The sequence below is a fragment of the Maylandia zebra genome, unplaced genomic scaffold (genome assembly GCF_041146795.1).
Source record: "Maylandia zebra isolate NMK-2024a unplaced genomic scaffold, Mzebra_GT3a scaffold26, whole genome shotgun sequence".
In the NCBI taxonomy this organism is placed as follows: Eukaryota; Metazoa; Chordata; class Actinopteri; order Cichliformes; family Cichlidae; genus Maylandia; species Maylandia zebra.
The window spans coordinates 161,418-181,294 of NW_027490056.1; the positions used below are offsets into that span (position 1 = coordinate 161,418).

General features: G+C 42.8%; 2 protein-coding genes and 1 pseudogene across 2 annotated transcripts; all 3 read right to left on the bottom strand.

The window, feature by feature from the left end:
- Positions 1–7,244: 7,244 nt before the first annotated feature.
- On the bottom strand, positions 7,245–8,976 carry LOC112432858 (calcineurin B homologous protein 1 pseudogene; annotated as a pseudogene).
- A 153-nt stretch (positions 8,977–9,129) lies between these two features.
- Positions 9,130–12,903, bottom strand: LOC143416156 (protein NYNRIN-like). The gene is made up of 2 exons (XM_076881581.1): positions 12,814–12,903; positions 9,130–12,744 (listed from the first exon to the last, which is right to left on the bottom strand). Exons 1-2 carry the CDS (start codon positions 12,901–12,903, stop codon positions 10,096–10,098), a joined length of 2,739 nt encoding a protein of 912 aa, XP_076737696.1. The 3' UTR covers positions 9,130–10,095.
- On the bottom strand, positions 11,451–19,630 carry LOC143416174 (uncharacterized). The gene is made up of 11 exons (XM_076881601.1): positions 19,258–19,630; positions 18,201–18,275; positions 17,854–18,092; positions 17,428–17,531; positions 17,051–17,313; positions 16,749–16,946; positions 16,574–16,660; positions 16,317–16,415; positions 15,887–16,106; positions 13,581–13,692; positions 11,451–11,584 (listed from the first exon to the last, which is right to left on the bottom strand). Exons 1-10 carry the CDS (start codon positions 19,358–19,360, stop codon positions 13,635–13,637), a joined length of 1,446 nt encoding a protein of 481 aa, XP_076737716.1. The 5' UTR covers positions 19,361–19,630; the 3' UTR covers positions 11,451–11,584; positions 13,581–13,634.
- Between the last annotated feature and the right edge of the window lie 247 nt (positions 19,631–19,877).

Consider the following 19,877-nt stretch of genomic DNA (forward strand, 5'->3'; position numbering starts at 1 on the left):
GGGTGCCGCCGGTGCGTCGAGCCACCTGGGGGGCTCTTCAACTGGTGGGGGAGATGGTCACATCTTGCAGGAGCTCTCCTCTCTTCAGGAACTCTCTCTGCAGGAGGGGGAGATACAGGAGAGGTGGAGGAAGATCTCAGCCTGGGCGTTTACTGTCTTATGTAGTCTGGAAGATGAGTGGATGGTGGGGTGGGTGCAGTTTTCTCTGTGGTGGGGTTGGGTGGACTGTCCCGGGCTCTGTGGGGCCGGGGGGCGCTGCTGCACTGGGCCCCGGTCTGGTTGGGCCTGAGCCCCCTTTCCCTGGCGGGTCGCGGAGTATGGGAGTGCCTACTGGGGTCAGCGGGGGAGCTGGCCCCAGGGAGGGGTTACCTGCCCCTCCCTTCCTTCCCTCCCCATCTCCAGCTGCCTCCCTCTTCCCGCTCCACCACAACCACCCACACATGCAGGCCTTGGAGTAGGGGTATGTCACCAGGGTGCGGAGGAGGCTACCCCCCCCCCCCCCGTCCCCCCCCCGTCCCCTTCTGGCTGCCTCTGCCTCAATTTTATCCCACAACTTAGACATTCACATTATTCACACTCTCATTACACATACATTTAGGATCTTGGGGGTGGGAACAATCACGGAGTCCAAATTACCATCAGGGTGTACACCTCACCCCTGGCGTCGTTGCCCACCTCTCAATTTTAAATACACTTAGACATTGAGGGCTAGCAGGAGGGACCATGCACTTACCTGCTGCTCCTTGGCAGGTAGCTCCATGCCCTCCTGGGTTTTAATTGCACCTTAGAACACATGCATCAACACTACAATGAGCGGGTGGAGGGAGGTTTGGAATCTTCTCCCACCCCCATTCTCTGCGGCCTGCTGGAGCGGGAGGGCTAGGAGGAGTTGGCCGTCCGACTGCGGTCTGGGGTGTGGGGCCTCCCTGCTGCTACGGAGTCGGGGTGGTCTGCCTCTCCCCACCGCAGGGAAAAGGGTAACACCACCTGGGTCTGGGTGCAGTTCCCCCCTCCAGGGGCAAGGGTACCTAGACCCGGTTTGTAGAGTACGCTTGGGGAGTGTGATCGTGTGTACAGCGTCTCTTTATGTCTGTCTCCACGTTGGTTGAGTGTGGAGTAAGTGCACATGAGAGCATGAGGGTGGGAATGAATGTTTGTGTCTGTGTGTGCCTGTATGTCTGTGTCTATATGTCAGGTTGGGTATCAGACGCCACCTCTCTGGGGACACCTCAGGCCCTCCAAGGTTTGGAGGCCTATCTCCCACCACCACTTCCCCTGCCGGTGGCGGACTCCCTCAGGTGTCGGTGCGTTGGTGGTTCTTTGTGTCTGGGGGTGGGCGTCCAGGTACACACCGGCTCACTCCTTGGCGGCTGCTTATCGGGGCCTGGAGCCTGGGGCTCGCTCGGGCCCCTTCGGAGGTGGGGTGCCCCCGGCCTCTCGGCCTGGGGCTCGGTCACTCAGGCGCAGCTGGGGGCCGGCGGAGCTCATGGGCGCGTCACTGCAACTCCCCCTGGCTTCTGCTCCGCGGCTGCCCCTCTGTTGGTCTTCCATGGTCTCTTGTGTTCTGGGGGCCTCTGGATGTCGAGAGTTTGACCTCCTCCATACCCGCTTCACACCCTGGAGGACGGGGCTGTGGCCCCCCCACACTCCCTAGCAGATCGTTACATGGAGAAACCTTTGGAATACAAGCATGCTGATCCACACAGGTGTACACACGGGTGTTCACTGCTCGTAGACCCAAATTACACCTTTCTTGGCCGCTACTTCGAAGCACATCTGTCCTGCGTGCTGCACAACAACATTGAATATTTAGTATTTACTGCTGTTTACACTTAGCTAGATTAATGCGATGGTGTTGTGTTTAGTATGTTGCTTTGTTTTTTTTTGCTTGTTTTCTATTTTTCTCTCAACAGGTGATCCAGGAGATTTTTATTTTTTTTCTCCCCCCCTTTCTCACTGTCCCTCTCCCCTTCTGTTTTTCCTTTCCTTCCTCTTTCTTTCTTCCTTTCCTATCCCTCACTCATGTCTGTCCCGTCTGTAACATCTGAAAATAAAATATAATAAATAATAAAAACAAAGATCGACCAAATGGACCAATACGGCAATGCCACGATGATCCATTTGGCAAAGTAAATCCATTGGGTATCCTTGTTGGTCTTCAGACAACAATTCTGATGGCTAAAGAACCAAATGGGACAGGCAGAAAAAAAAAAAAAAAAAAAAAAAAAAAAACATCTGCAGGAAGCTCCTGAGGATGTTTTACCAGTCGGTGGTTGCTGGAGTACTTTTCTATGCTGTGGTGTGCTGGGGGAGCAGCACAGCAAAGAAGGACTCATCCAGGCTGGAGAAACTGATCAGGAGGGCTAGCTCTGTGGTCGGCATGAAGCTGGACACTCTGGTGACAGTGGCAGAGAAAAGGACATTAAAGAAACTGCTGGACATTATGAACAATGCTGGGCATCCTCTGCACACGGCCATAAACAATCAGAAGAGTCTGTTCAGTGACAGGTTGCTTCTCCCCAAGACAAGAACTAACAGACTTAAAAACTCCTTTGTCCCACACGCCATCAGACTGTTTAACTCCTCTCTGGAGGGGAGAGGGAGGGGAAACAGGAGGACAAAGGAGGGGGGAACAACTAAGCTGTAGTGCCTCTTCACCTCACTGTGCAATACCTTTTGTGCAATACTTTTGTAAATAGTCAACGGTGCAATAGATTCAATACTTGAAATGTGCAATTCACTTGTATTTTTATTTTTTTTATTCCTATTTATTCTATTTATCCCCTTTGTATATTTTATTTATATTTGTCTCTGTATTTATATATGTGTGTGTGTGTGTGTGTGTGTGTGTGTGTGTGTGTGTGTGTGTGTGTGTGTGTGTGTGTATATATATAACAATTCTCTTTTTGTAACTGTAACTTCGGTCGTTGCTGTGCTTTTCTTTGGAAGTCGAATTTCCCAGAGGAACCCACCCGAGGGATTAATAAAGTTCTATCTTATCTTATCTCTTATCTTAAACTTATCTAAATGAAGAAATTCAGTTCAAGACACCTGAGATTGATCATAAATCAGGACACATACATATGAGAGTTAAAGTGAAAGGAGACAATATCCACTGCAAGTTTAGAATATCTAAAGGACACACAGGCTACACACACAGTGACATTAAACTGCTCTGTGTCCACATATGAAGAATACAAATACACTGTGAAATGACTATATAACAATGACAATGGCGTGTGGATATCACAGTCTACCTGCTCAGCTAGTGTGACCTTTACAACATCTGATCATATTTACCAATCCAACAATTGTTGGAGATTTTGAAGTGCAAAGTGACACATGGTGGAAAAGGTGGACGGTGGATGTTTTTCCCATTGACTGACTTGGAAAGTGGCCCAAAAAAGTAAATAACAGCACAGGTCAGTGTTGAACAGATTTAAGCACCTGCTCCGATCAAAGTTTAGTGTTGGATTATTTAGACCTTGATCAGCTCAATAACATTGAACAAATACATTTATTTCATTACATGACAAGCTTATTGTCATCTGTGAAGTCAGTGAAAACAGTTGTTCAGTAAAGTTACAGTCATGACCACAACCATACCCAAGTATATTACTTTAACCAGGACTAATGAACTTTCCCTGAACCTGCAAATGTTTTTGGACCTTAGGTGTTTTTTTAACCACAAGGGTGTATAGACAAAATACAACAATAGGAAACCCAACAACAGTGTTTTCAGTTTGGAATTATATTGGATATTATATTATTTAGATTTATATATTATATTTTCTATTATATTTTCTGTTCTGTCTTTTTTGGATTGTTCTCTTTTATTTACAGTTTTATTTTTGTTGCCTGCACTTTCTAATAAATTTCACTTCCTTTGTATTTGCCTCCTTGATTAGTCGCAGCAGTGTTTGTTTTCCCATCTAGTTTACCTTCCTTCATTACCTGTTGTGTATTTAAACACACGTTGCTGCTGGAGTGTATACTTGCTTAATCGATTAGTTGCGGCAGTGTTTGTTTCCCTTTCATTTCCTGTGGGTGTAACCACTCATTCTGTTCGATGCTTACTGTCTGTCTGCTTATGAGATTTCCTGTTGTATATTCAGCTTTGTTTGATGGATATTGTTATCTGGTCCCTGTTGGTTTTTTCCTTGCCCCAATAAAAGTTTGGCTTTTGTTTTGGATACACACTTTTCAATCAACATCACTGTTTTGTTATTAGTTTTATGTCTACTGGAGTGTATAATGGAAGATGTTAGGCTGAAGTTCCCCATGTAACAACCAGCTTCATTTATTTTTGTAACAATTACTGTTGTCCAGAAGGGGGTGCTGTATAATAATTGCAAGAAACTAAGCTACCAAATAGACACATACACTAACTGGTTTAAAAAAACAATACAATAGAAAATGAAGAACTTTTTTTTTCATATTTTATTTTTTCATAAATGAGTGTTCTTTATGTAAATAAGATGCCAGTGATGTTTCTTTAAGCAAAGCAAATTAAAATAGTTGCAGTCCAAAAGATGAAAAAATAAACATCCAAATTCAAACTCTCTCTGCTTAAGTATGTCATTAATCTGCACTCTGAAAAGTAATGGTGACATTTCTACTTCTCTGGCATATTCTTAGTAGATCTTTCTCTTTCCTTTACTGTCAGAGACGGAGATAAGGTCACTTTGGAGTAAAGGAAAACAAAGGAACAAAGGAAGCAAAACCCAAGACAATGCACACATGGAACATGTTGTGGAGGTTTTCCATTTAAATAAAGCCTGCAGACGAGCGGTGAGCGGTAGCTAACATTCTTTAATCCAAACACACAAAGAACAGAAAACCAAGCTTGTGGAGAGCCTACATGACCGCGGGGCAGGTCAGCAGAGTCTCACTGAGCCCAGCATGGCTCTCAGTTAAATACCTTCTTCAGGAACAAAAGGCAGTACACAGCTGTTTCACACATTAAGGTTCACACTCCCTTCAAGGTTCAAGGTTCAAGGTTCTTTATTTGTCACATGCATAGTTATACAAGTATAACACACAGTGAAATGTAGCCTGACACGCTCCTCGACATGTGCAAAAATTGGGGGGGGGGGGGGGGGGATGTAGAGGAAGAACATTATATATATATATATATATACATTGGGTGAATGTGCAGTAGTAGCAGCAAGCAGGTGAATTCTGTACATTAATATGAATAGACATCTGACTATTTTACAGGATAGACAATATAAACATATTTAAAATTAAAGGAATTGAAATGTACATTGTGCCTTGGTTTAGTGTCTGGAAGAGTCCTGTCTCAGTCAATTATAGATGATGTGAGAGGGCGGGTGTGTGTGTTTAGGGCACGGATGGCTTGGGGATAGAAGCTCCTCTTGAGTCTCTCTGTCCTTGCCCGGAAGATGCGGAACCTTCTACCAGATTGCAGAAGTTGGAACAGTTTGTTGCCAGGATGGGACGGGTCCTTCAGTATCTGCGCTGCTCTAGTCCGGCATCTCCTGGTGTAGGTGTCCTGAAGCGGGGGGAGAGCAATCCTGCAGCAGCGTTCTGCTGTACGGATCACTCTCTGGAGAGCTTTTTGGTCCTTCACACAGCTGTTCCCAAACCACGATGTCATGTTCTGTGTGAGGATGCTCTCCACAGCGCCTGTATAGAAAATCCTGAGGATCTTTGGAGAGACCCTGAACTTCCTCAGTTGTCGTAGGTGATACAGGCGCTGCCTAGCCTTTTTGGTCTGGACCTGAATGTGGGCAGCCCATGTCAGGTCTGAGGAGATGTGGACACCAAGATACTTCACACTTCCTTACAACACCTCCACCATTTGTCTTACAGTATGGGTGTCAGACATGTTAAAATCCAGTGGCACCAAGGCATTATACAATAAAATAATGTGATTAATACATAAGTAAAAGAAATTCCTATACAAACACATGCTCAACAAAATAAGACAGGAAACTCTACAACACATTATTTAATATCCTATAAAATTACTCTTATTTACCTCCACCAAAATTAGTAAGACTGCAGTTGTCAGTTTGGTTGAGAAGGGGTCTACACATTTGAAAAACTGAGGGAATTCATATGATCTACATTAAAAAATAAATACAAGAAATAACCATAACATTGAAAATGACCACAGCCTGAATGAGGAGGAGACAGGAAGTAAACTAGATATGTGTCTTTGCCAAGTACAACAGAGTTTGCCAGTTATAGATGTGACAAAATGAGAAGGAAAACCAGAACAAAACGTGATGATTGAACACAAATTCTTCAACATTTCTCTGTTTCTGTTGCTTCTTTTTTCAGGTAAGGAAACCTTTATTTACAACTAAAACCTTTTTGCTATTTTACTTAATCTCAACAACAAATTTCAAACACACATTTTCCGCTATGAAAATTAATTAGCTTTGAAAACCTCTTCCTACTGTAACACTTTATCAGCATCTAACTTACTGAATAGATTATTGTTAAGATTAACAGATGCATGAAGTAGTTTTGAATAATTCACTGTCTTAATGATAGACGTCTGATATTGATAAGTATGTTCAGTTACAATAGTCACCAAACTCTTGTTTTGTCTCAATTATTAGGTGTAATTTCTACATCAATTTTCTTTTACCTACTTTAGCTTTTATGCTGTGATACTTTCTGTTTGCTTTCTGCATTTATTTTTATATTCCTCCTTTGGAGTCTTTGTGGAGCAAATCAGCTGAACTTGTTTTGAACTGGTTGTTAAGAGTAAGCTGAAAGTCTTTATGAGGACATTATGATTCACTAATTAAAGGAAGCTCTCCGTGTATCTAGATGTATTACATGGTCTGTGTTTTTTTTATATTTGTGCTTCAGTTTGAAGGTAAGGATACATGTAACACGTAAGAGATTTTTTTTCTTCTTTTGAGTTTTACTTTATTTTGAAATCCAAGAGAGCTGTGCTTTTGTTTGACAACCCAAATCAAGTTTTTTGTTAGTTCTTTTGTAATAAGAATGTAAATCGTCTCCGTTCAGACAAGTATTGTTTTTTTTTTTCTGTTATATTCTCAGGAGATCTAAGTGGAGATCTTTCACTCTCCTTCACTGTCAGAGATGGAGATAAAGTCACTTTGCCTTGTGAAAACATGATCAAAAACCATCACAGCTGTGACACTACCACCTGGCTCTTCACTGATTCAAGAGGAAAAGCAGCAGTAGAGCTGGTTAATCTTGGACAAATCAAAGAAACAGTCAAATCAGACAGACTGAGTGTTACAGCAGAATGTTCACTGGTTATAAAGAAGGTCACAGCTGAGGATGTTGGTCGTTACACCTGCAGACAGTTTAGAGGCAATCCAGGGAAACAGCAAGGTCCAGATGCTGTGGTTTATCTGTCTGATGTCATCAGTGAGTATTTACACCACAATATGTTGAAGTTCAAACTGTGTTGTTAGAGCAACATCATAAAACATTACATTTAGTGAAAAGAAATGTATTCATACTTTTTAATTTTTCTTGCGTTTATCTTCACCAGTGACTGAACAGAAGAGCAGGGATCAGGTGACTTTAAACTGCTCTGTGCAGGTACATGGACATTGTGAACACAAAGTGAAGTGGATCCATTACAGTGAAGGTCTGAATAGAGATTACTCAAACATAAAAACATTACAGTCGTCCTGCTCTGCTACTGTGACTTTTGTAAATTCTTTATACAGTCACATATCTAACTCTGACTTTAAGTGTAACGTAACAACAGAAGATGGCAAAGAGCAGCTTTTTACCTTCAGCCCTCATTCATCAGGTAAGAAAGGAGGAGAGATTTTAATGATTATGATAAAATTTTGAAAGTAACTTCACATTATTTGCTTATTTTAACAACTTAAAGTTTTAACTGACAGACAATTTATACAGACAATTTATTAGTGAAAGGGCCACTGAATCTTCTTTTTTCATTTAGGTGAACAAACAAACAAACATAATCACAAGGTCTAAAATCACCTTAAAAGTTGTAAATGCCAGCATTGAATGTAGATGTATGTATTGATGTGTTTCTTTGGCATCAACAGCAATAAAGCAGAGGTACGAGATGCTTTACAAAATGTACAAAATAGTTTAAATAGCAACATTCAAATAACTTGTGTAACACTTTCTATCCTAACTCTTTCATACAACTTTATCACAAACAAATTACAAAAAAAAAAAAATGATAACAATAATGAAACTTTATCGCAGGAACCAGCTGCTCATCATCTGTTCCACATCCACGTTTTCCATGACCTTAATAAACTCATTGAAGGAAATGCAGCCATCTCCGTTTGTGTCAGCCTCCTGGATGGTCCTATCAGCAATGCTGCCGAGTTCTTCATCTGAAACGTTGACTCCAACAATCATCCGCAAGACCTGCAGGAGCTCATCTCGGGAGATCTTGCCATCTCTGTCCAGGTCATATAGACGGAAAGCAAAAAGCAGCTTGTTTGTTCTGCTGTTCAGGGGCTCTGTAGCTGAGGGGTTCTTGTTCTTCTCGTTGTCTTGGTCGATTGGCCTGAAGTGAGCCAGGGTCCGCACGAAGCCCCGGAAATTTACCTGGTCCTCTCCCTCAGGAAAGAATCCGTTGGTGATTATATCTCCCAGAGGGTTGATGGCCAACTCGGGGATTCTATGGAAATCATCTCGACTGAGGGTGCCGTTTCCCCCTTTATCCAGGCTGGTGAAACGTCTGTACAGGTGAGTGATCTTCCTGTGGGAAAAGCCAGTTTCCTTCTTAATTTCTTCAATGTCCTCAATTTCCTCTTCTCTGAGTAATCTGCTGAGTAATCTGGACACTATGGATCCCATGGTGAGATGTTAACGGAACTTTACAATTGAGATGATTCGCTAAGGCGTCTTGCGCAAGCTCTCCAAGTGTCTCTATTAAAGTTAGCAAAAAAGCTAACTAACTGAAGGAAACGGTTTCCAGGGCCTAATCCGTGGATCGACTTCCTTCGAGGCGTGGACGTCTATCAGCAGAGAATGTACCTTCACCTATCAGCAGAGAATGTCCCTTAGTCTGTAACACAGTCAAATATATTCTCAAGTAATATTCAAGCATGCCATTCAGCGTGTTAGTACGAGCTCGGGAGCAGCTTGGGAGAACAAGAAAACAGAGACTGCTTCAGGTTGTCTTCCCAAAGTGACTCAACTTTATTCACAAGTACAACAGTTTATATAGAGGGTAAAATTCATGAGACAGCAGATTATCAGTTTAAACCAGTACAGACCAAGATAAGGGAGCGTCTTCCTGCCCTTGGGTGAAGAAGCATCCTTTGTGTAGTGTATCAGTTCAGCTACAATTGTGATTATCTCAGCGACATATTTTCAAGGCACAAAACAAAGAGTTCTTTCATTAGTGAAAACTGAAACAAACCATTTGGCCTTCAACAGGCGTCTAAAAGATTAAGAAACTAATGTAGCTGAGGGAGTGATCTCTGTGGTATTTCAACCTTGTACCAGCCTGTGATTCTCACACATCAATTCTTGGGTCAAAGAGAAAAATAACTAAAACAAAGGGGCCTTATTGAATGACAGAGATTTCCTGCATAATGTCACTATAAAACAATATCCAGTAAATGCTACCATGGTACTAAAATACCTAACAGTTCCCCTCTTTTATTATTTTTAAAAATAATAACTCAAATAGAAAGGAAAAATCACAAATGTAATAACATAATATAAAAAGCAAATCATAAAATGTAATAGTTCACAACCTAATGTTCAATATACACATCAGGAACATCATTGGTAACATCTGGCACATCCTCAGGATCAATTTGTGCTAATTGCAAATACATTGAAGTAGCTGTACTAGTAGCTATATGGGTTATCATTGAGAATGTGGCTTGCAGAAATGTGAACAGGGTTGCACTTTACAATACGAAATAGTAAATAAAAATCCTAAGGTTAATGCAGTAGATATGATTAATAACCTAAATATATAAAAAAGACAGTTCTTTAGTCGTCTCCTGGCCTGGTCCCAGGTTCGAGAGACACCGTATAAGCGTCGTGTGATGACAATGGGCATTTCATTTTCTCCATTATCAGGATGAAACGAGTCTATCTTTATCAGGTTAGACATTGTGTGGTACTCTAGGCTTTCTGTTCCTGCTGGATGTTCCGAGTACCTTGTTGTTGTTCTTTCAGGCGTTGTGTGTTAATCAGTGATTGTGTGTGTGTAGGTGGATTGGATCCGGGCGTTGGCTCGCCTGAGTCGTCATCTACTTGATCCGACGCCTTAGGTGGTTTGGTGGGGCTGGTCTTAACCCTGCTGGCATGAATCCACTGAGGTTGTCCGTCTGTTAGGATGCTGGTTCTCGTCACTGCAAGTACAGTCTGGGGGCTGGAACACGCGGCCTCCCCGAGTGCCCTTGGTTTTAGCGACTTTACCAACACCGCATCTCCTGGTTTCCACGGATGGGTTGGATCTATGGAAGGGAGAGGCTGAGAGAGACAAACTTTCTGATAGTTATTATTCAGTGTTTCTACCAGGTTATGAACATAGTCAGACAATGCAGTGTCTATGTCCCCTTCCAATAGCGGTGCCCCTCTGGAGGCTGACCATGGTGTTGGAAACGGTCTTCCCATGATTATTTCAAATGGAGATAATTTGGTTGCTGCGGATGGAGTCATTCTAATCTCGCAGAGGATTTGAGGAAGTAGTTTGATCCAGGTCATTCCTGTTTCTATCATTGCTTTAGTCAGGCGATTTTTTATGGTCCTATTCATTCTTTCTACAACTCCTGAACTCTGAGGATGGTATGGTACATGATATTTCCAGTCTATTGCTAGAGTTTTAGCACACTTTTGAATTACTTCTGATGTAAATGAAGGTCCTCTATCACTGTTAATTTGGTGAGGTATTCCAAATCTGGGTATTATTTCATTGCACAACTTTTGACAGACTACTTCTGCAGTTTCTTTTGATGTTGGATAAGCTTCTACCCATTTACTAAATTGGTCCACTATTACCAGTAAGTACTTGATGCTTCCTTGTGCTGGCATGTGTGTAAAATCAATTTGTAATGTATGAAATGGGAAATCTGGTTGTGGTAAATGCTGATGTTTTGCTTTTGGTTTTCCTACATTAGTTCGTGCACATGTTAGACAGGTTGCTAATATGCGTTTTACTGCGTGTGATGTTTTCTCGATTACAAATCTTGATTTTATTGCTCCTATTACCCCTCTTTGTCCGACATGACTCACACCGTGAAAATGGCGGACAAGGATTGGCAGTAGTGAAGATGGGAGGGCAATCAAACCCTCAAGGTTTTTGTATAAGCCGTCTCTGTTATCTAAGGTACAATCATTACTTTCCCAGTAAGTGTAATCTAAGGCAGAGGCTTGCTCTTGTATGAATTTTAGGTCAACATTTGTTTCTAAATAGTCTGGGAGCGTGACAAGTGGCAGCTGTAAAGGCAAAGATAATACTTCCTTTCTGGGTGGTTGCTGTGAGGCAGCAGCTGCTTTCGCGGTTACGTCTGCAAGAGCATTTCCCACTGCTTCGTCTGTGTCAGCCGTGCTGTGCCCCTTCGTTTTAACAACTGCAATTGCCGATGGCAGCTGTATAGCCTGCAAAAGTCTTTGAACAAGGTCAGAATTAGCGATCGATTTTCCATCAGCAGATCTAAATCCTCTTTGTCTCCACAATGTGCCAAAGTCATGCACCACACCGAATGCATAACGGCTATCAGTGTAAATTGTTACCCGCTTATCCACATGTAACTCACAGGCGCGTATTAAAGCCATGAGCTCTGCTTTTTGTGCTGAGTGAAATGGTAATGAGTGAGCCTCTAGTATGATGTCAGGCAATGTCACCACCGAATAGCCACAAAGAAATGAGTTGTCATTTGGTTTTGAACAGGACCCGTCCACATAAACAATGACTGAGTCTGGGATTGGTGTCTGCTCTAAGTCTGGGCGTGGTGCTGTGGATTCCTGTATACGTGTCATACAATCATGATCGTCAGGGTCGTCTGAACCATCCTGTCGGTCAGAGGAACACAGCATACGAATGAGTAAGTGTGCTGGCGAATTGGGTGTGCTGCTTGCTTTTATAGTGAGATTTGCTGTTGAAGTCAGTGTAGCTTCATAACCTGAGCGACGTTGTGCGGTCATGTGTTGTGTAGTTATGTTTGCTAGAATGGTCGTGACCTGGTGATTGGTGTGTAGAATAGTGTCATGTGAGAGTGTGAGCTTCTCGCAGTCCCTTATCATGATAGAGCAAGCTGCTACTGCTCTCAGGCAGGCCGGCATCCCCTGAACTACTGCTGGCAGCACCTTTGAGTAGAAGGCTACTGGACGGTAGCCACAGCCATGCTCTTGGGCCAATACACCTGCACAGGTTGTGCCGTTCTCTGTGACGTACAGGTGGAACGGTAAGTGGTAGTCAGGCAGACCCAAACAAGGGGCGGAGGTCAGCGCTCCCTGTAATGCATTGAAAGAGGCAGTCATTTCTGTGGACCACAGTATTCGAGGAGGCTTGTCTTTTTTGCAGCATTCACGCAGAATGTGGTCATGAAAAGAACAGTCTGGTATCCACTGTCTGCAATAGTTCACCATGCCTAGGAAAGACAGCATTTCCTTCTGTGTAGTGGGCTTAGGGACAGAGGTCACAGCTTTGACCCTGTCTGTAGTCATGGAACGTTGTCCGTGAGACAGTGTAAATCCCAAATATTGAACAGAAGTCTGACAGTACTGCATTTTCTTTGCTGATGCTTTGTGGCCAGTCTGTTGGAGGTGCTAGAGTAGCATGTGTGTGGCAGTTTGACATAGTTTTTCACTTTCAGCACAGAGGAGGAGATCATCTACATACTGGATCAGAGTACAGCCCTCTGGAGGAATGAAGCCGTCCAGGGTAGCACGTACCACCATTGAGAAAGCCGCAGGGCTGTCTACCATGCCTTGGGGTAAGCGAGTCCATGTGTACTGCTTATCTCTATGTGTAAAAGCAAATATCGGCTGTGTGTCCTCATGCACAGGTACTGAGAAAAAGGCGGAGCACAAATCCACCACAGTAAAATGTGTGGCTGTTGCTGGAATAGATGTCAGTATGCTGGGGACATCTGGGACAAGAGGAGGTAGAGGCATAATGACTGCATTAATTTGCCTTAAGTCTTGTGTGAAACGCCATACGCCAGGTTTGTTAGGCTTTGGCACAGGATTGACAGGAGTGTTATATGGAGATACTGTGGGCTTTATTACTCCAGCTGTCAATAAATCTCCTATGATGATGTCTAAGGCTGCGGCTTTTTCAGTGGAAATGGGATATTGCTTGACATATACCGGCTTGTTGTTTTTCAGCTGAGCATGATAAGGTGTACAGTCAATAAATCCTACATCATTCTCACCTCTTGACCATAATGTCATGTTTTGATATTCAGCTGGCAATGTGACAGCAGAGATAGTACAGTGTATGGGGTAGGTTAGATCTGTGTGTCGACATGGTGCAGTAATGTCATAGCCTATGTCTGAGTTATGTGACAAAACCACTGTTCGGCCTTCACTGGTGTGTGCAGTTATCATGTTGTTGAACAGTGTGAGAGAAACAAATATGTGGCTTCCAGGCATGGGGCTACCTGGTAACGGTGTTTGCACATGTTTTTGACACAGAGTGTGACGTGGGATACCAGTCAGATGGATATTGAGTTCATTCTCCGCTGAGGCGTCCAGCTGACACAGAGGCTGTTCCTTCTCCATGGTGTCGGTGCATAGGGCAGAGAAAACATAGCTGTTATCAGTATCTGCAAACATTTCACCCTTTGTGTTAAATGAAATACACAAGTTCATTTTTGCCATTAAATCTCTGCCTAATAGATTCACAGGCGAGTTTGGAATAATTATGAATGGATGATATGTAATTTCGTCTGGTTTTGGGCCCCAGCGTGTCTTTAGAGAATGAGTTTTGGGGCATTGCACTAGAGTTCCGTTTATTCCCATGGTGTTGATGCACACAGAGGAAACAGGCCCACTATAGAATTTTCCAGACAGTGAACTTTTAGTGGCTCCACTGTCAACTAAAAAAGAATAAATCTTTTCACCTATTTCTATATCTAACATGGGCAAGCTTTCTGTGTTACGGGACAATTGCAAATGCAGCATCGTGTGTAGTGCTTCACACTGTCCCTCATCTTCACCTGGGCCTCCCTATGGTTGGTCCAGTCTTTCGTTATCATATGGATGGGGATTAAAATGTGGATTATAAGGTTGCTCCCTAAGTGCAAAGGGGCCATTATTTTGATGTGATTCCTGTCTGCGTTGCCAGTTACCTTGTCTGTAAGAGCTCTGCTGACGCCTAGTGGCAGGAGCTGGTCCTGTGTTTTGTGGTTGAGACCTATGTGCTGCTGATTTGCATTCCCTCCTCCAGTGTCCTATTTTTCCACAGTAAAAACATACATCTCCACTCCTATCTCTCCTTCTGAAATCTCCCTGCTGCGCTTGTTGAGGGGGCGGGGCCCCTGCATACATCATTTTTTCACTTTCCTCTGAGCCTTCAACATCAAAATTCAACATAATCTTAACACTTTTAGCCTTCGTGCTGTTGGGGAAAAGATCTGCACCAGCTTTTGTTTTGACAAGTGTGATAAAGTTCTTTATTTTCATGTCATAGAGATTATCAGTGGCAGTCAGCTTCAATAGTTGTGAACATTCTGGATGAATATTGTTTAAGAATGTTGTTATGAAAATCTGATCATTTCCTCCTTCAGGCATGCATGCCTCATTAGTCCAGCAGTGTGTGAAACGTTTCATAAAAACTAGAATGGATTCATCTGGCTTTTGCTTACACATGGTTACTGCATTTAAATCAATTTTATCTCTAGACATTGTGAGCAGAAATTTCTTTAGATTTTGAAAAAAGGCTGTGATTTTGTCATCGTTTATCCACAAAAACGAGGTGGTGTTGGCTGCTTGGTCATTTTTAGGGTCTAGTTCCTCTACTTCTTCAATAAGCTGAGATTCAGTCACACCTGGAATTCGTTGACATAATATATATCTATAATCAGGCCCACCCAAGTGGTGGTATCTGGTACTTCTCTGTAATGCAGAAACAAAGGCTGTAGGATTTTGTAGAGGATCGGGAAGTTCTTTAATGGTTGCTGCTAACTCTGAAATTTTAGGGGGTTGAATGCAACACATGTCCCCTATTATCATGAACGGAAGGGAGGGGCTGACGTCATTAAATTGTGATCCCTGCTTTTCTTTATAACGGGTGTTTTTGTGGGGGCCCTCTTGAGTTTTTTCCTCTTTTTTCTGCTTTAAGTAGTTCCTTATTAAATTTCTGGTGTTAGTTATTGCTTTTGGCACAGTTAAACCATTTGCTACTCTAGTGTGGCGCTGAACATGATTATCTATGACGGAAACTGCTTGCTGCAGTTCAGCTTCCGTACGTTCAGTTAAAGGATCTTTCATGATTTCCTCACACTCTGCCATTAACTGTTTTGTTTGCTTTTTATGTTCCTGTAACTCTCTTTCTCGTTCAGTGTATTCTCGTTCCTGTCTTTGATCTAGGTTAAACCAGTCATCTTCTTCTGATTTAGGTGTCATTTCAGTGCCTTCCTCACTCTTTTGGGATTCTGCTGTTATATCAGGATATACGCGCTGATGACGTGCAGCCGCCGCAGCAGCTATTAATTCTGTCTTTTCATCATAAGGCGGCGGAGCCGTAGGTTGAACGGATGGGCATATAAGGCTAGTTTTTTCTGCAGTGGATTTACTAGAGCCTACACTGGCTTGATTTAAAGCATTTACGTCTGGCTCGGGTCCTTTTTTCCATAGTGGTAGCATGCGATTGGTCACATCACGACATTCTATCATATATTTTTTACAGGACTTTTTAATCAGCCTACTTTCCTTATCACAAATAGTATTTAACATTTCTACTGACCTGTTTTCTGGCGATAATCGTTCGGGATAGGGCTCCGGAAATACATTAGGATGCATTAAACTTACAGTTCTTAAGTTCGAGACGAAATCAATATCAGGGCAATCCTCAATCTGAACTGTAGCTGTTTCAGGTGAGCCACCAAAAAGGACATGGATGATTGCAGGACTTATACCAGACACACACGGTCCACCATGAATGAATGAATGTCCCATTATTCTTCCTAATAATAAATAATAAAAATAAAACATAATAAATTCACTAACATTGCATGGGGGTAAAGACAAACAGTTTTGTAACTGTATTCAATCTAGTTTTCATCTTTACGGTTACAGTTAGGATAATGTAACACAAGTAATGCTTTTTCCTTTAGTGCTGCACATGTATTATTTTAAATGACTATTCCTCTTATTTCTGTACATAACTTTCTTACCTGCCACCAAAAACATGTCACTCTCAAGCAAGGTCTGAGAAGTGGACGGAGTCAAGTGTTTTGGCTCACCGTCAAACAGTCTTGTAAGATCTGTGTTCCCTGAAAAGAGTACAGCTAGGTTATGGTGAGTATGAGAAATCCAGGCAGTAATTTTAACACAATTAACTCATTTACATAACAAATACATTTTCTTTACATGATGAAATATTCTCTTATTTAATCCACTATACATGTGCCCAGTCTAGTTTCATACATACCAAAATTCAAATGCAAACCAGACTGTACTAGAGAAACTGCCTTTGAGAAGAAGAATCTCTTCACCCCTTCTCCAACAGCAACATCCCCTAAAAGGAAGAAGAAGAAAAGAACTTGTGAAGTTTCGGATTAGTCAGTCACTGGATTTCTAATGTTTTCACAATACAGAAAAAATACCTTCCAGTTTGCAGCTGACAGGGCCCGCCCACTCTACCTTTGGAGCTTTGTAGAGGGAGATAAGTGATCTCTGTTGATCCACAATACTTTCCCGCAAGTCCATTTGCAGGACTACTGCCTTTCTGGTCTCATACTTTGAAAGTAACTCGGACTTGTAGAGCCAGGCTGCTCTGGTTGCATCTTGTTCACATTTCCACTCTGAAAGGTACACATTTGTATGGATCACATGAATCAAAAGAAATAAAATATATGTATTTTTTGCCATTTGTCTGGTATCTTCCTAACTTAATTCCTGTCACTACCTGGTTTTTCCCCTAGAAGTGACTTTTCCTCATCTTGATGAGATGCATCTTCCTGCACTACCACCATATCACTTGATGATTGCTCTGCTCTTGCTGAGGTTATGGTGGATTCCAAGATGATACTATCTGGTTCCTCTACCCCGCAGGACAGATTCCAGGCATCACTGTTGCTACAGGATGGGACCTCTGACCTTGCTGTTGTACTACGAGTCTGCCTAGCCTGACTTTCAGTAACAGACTGAGGTTCAGCACCACTCAATGAACTGTGAGAGGGATTGGCAGAGATTTCAGCATCCATCACCAATATATATAAAGTGGACTTACTTAGTTTCCACACTATATACTAAAATATATAGAAAATCAAAGATGTTCCTTACCTTGTGCATTTAGTGATGTGGTTTTTCATTTTATTTAAAGGAATGTTAATGTCACAATTCAGGCATTTTGTGGGGGGTCCTTGTTGCTGGAGGGTTGTCAGGCTCTACAGAGAATATGGAGATAAAAAATATATTTAATATACATTTGGTGCATACTGTGATAAAAAATATTTTGACAGTTCTGCAATCGCATTTGCCAACATGAGAAGCAGAAACAAATTGTAAACACAAAATGACATATCTCCTTCTAAACCTTTTCTAACAATTGCTTACATACACATTCAGAACCATTATTACTCATATGCAGTCATGTTTCTAACCAGCTGACAGCTAAAGTGATTTGACACATAGTTGAGCTTAGCTAGCCATTTGAACTAGTTTATTAATACATGCAAATAACATATTGTGACCCTAGTCATTACTCACGTCTTCCAAATCAATACTTTTCTGCAGTGGCCTTATATAGATCAAAGCTTGTCCAATTCCACTCAACGGACTGCGGAGATATCGCACTGTATATCCAGTGTCTGGGCTTGGGATTGTGCACAGGTTACGGCTTCGTGTTGTACCCGAGATTCTCAGCAGTTCAAACCCTCCTGTGTCTTTCAGCTGAGGGAAGGTATCCTCAATCATTGCCTTGACCACTTCTGGGTCATCATCCCTTCCTGTAAAACACATTACTTGCTGTACATTACTACAAAAATGGTACATATAAGAGTAAAAATGTAGTTAAACTGAATCTTGAAATATTAACAAATGACATGTAGCATCACCTTGGAATGAAATCCGTTTCTCTCCAAGTCCAGCTGCTGCTAGGTCAAATTTGACTGCTTTAGCTGGCACTGTGTCTGACATATGATCATGTAAACAGAAGAGAGCGCACAGGATAAATACAAGGCTACCCTACCGCCTACTGGTGTTGGCCAGAGGGGCCGATGGCGCGATATGGCAGCCTGGCTTCTGTCAGTCTGCCCCAGGGCAGCTGTGGCCACAACCGTAGCTGCCTCCACCAGTGTGTGAATGTGAGAGTGACTGAATAGTGGCATTGTCATGCGCTTTGGGTGCCTTGGAAAGCGCTATATAAATCCACTCCATTATTATTGTTATTATTAAATTACTTACGTGTTTAATTTGTCAGCAACTTTCTGCCAGCCCTCTCTCCTTGCTTTTGCAGCCTTTGCAGTGTTCCCTTGCGTTTTAAATAAACTCTGAAACTCCTGAAATCCCTCACTCAAGAGTTCTTGCTCTGCTGCCGAAAAATACCGAGCGCTCTCCTTCGACATTTTCGCCGACCTATCAGAGGGTTGCCGATCAATGTTTCTACTATCGATGTGTAGCCCCTTTTACGACACCCAGTGATGGAGAGACCCCCAAGATGGCGCTCTGAGCAGTCACGTATCGCTGAGCTCTGCGAACCTGGCCTTTTTAAAATATATATTACACACAGTGAACAGAGACTTTATTTACGCCTACGCAATAGTCATCCTTTACTTCTCATTTTGGTATCTATTTGTGAACCAAAATGAGCAAACCGAGAAAGACCGATTCTAAGAAGTTGCATGCTAACAGCGGCTCCGTTAGCAAGCTTGCTAATGTTAGCCAAGCTGCTCAGTCTTCTCTCGCCACTGAGATGCCCGCCGACACTAAAAATACTCTCATCGACTCCATGCGCGACTATTTGGAGGCAGTTTCCGAACCGCTTCAGTATTCACGGATGGAAGAAGAGTTTCCCCCTCTCCCTATCACTCCATGCGCCTCTCCCGCTGGTAAGCTAAGAAAAATTGCGGATACGGAGACATCTACGGTTCTCTCCCAGCTCTCATCACTTACCATGTTGATTAACTCGAGGTCGGATACTCTTGAAAAAATGGTGAGTGACAACTCCATAGCCATCTCCGAGATGAAAAAAGCTGTCCAAGAGAACACTGAACATATCACAGCTGTTAAGGAGTCATTTGATGCTGTCTGTGCTGAGTTAAATGATATGAAGAGCAGAGTTGTCAGTGTTGAGGCACAGCTCGAAAAATATAAAGCAATCGCTGAAGCACAGGAAAAGCGCATCTCTCACCTGGAGAGCTATTCACGCCGTTGGAATCTGAAGCTCTACGGTCTGACCGAGAGGGACAAGCAGGACGTGCGGCAGGAGGTACTCAAAGTCTGTAGATCAGTCCTGCCGGAGATGCAAGATAAATTCCCCGACGTCGTTGACACCGTCCACCGCATCGGTCCCAAGAAGTCCAACAACGACCAACCCAGGGGAATCATCATTCAGTTTACATCCAGGATCTACCGCGATGCTGTCTGGCGCGCTGCTAAGAAGTCCACCTACCTGAAAGGTAACAACCTAAAGCTGGCTGAGGATCTGTCTCCTGACGACCGCGCCCGAAGAAACAGACTCTGGCCGTCTGTGGAAGCTGCGCGCAAAGAAAACAAGCTGGCGTTCTTCGTAG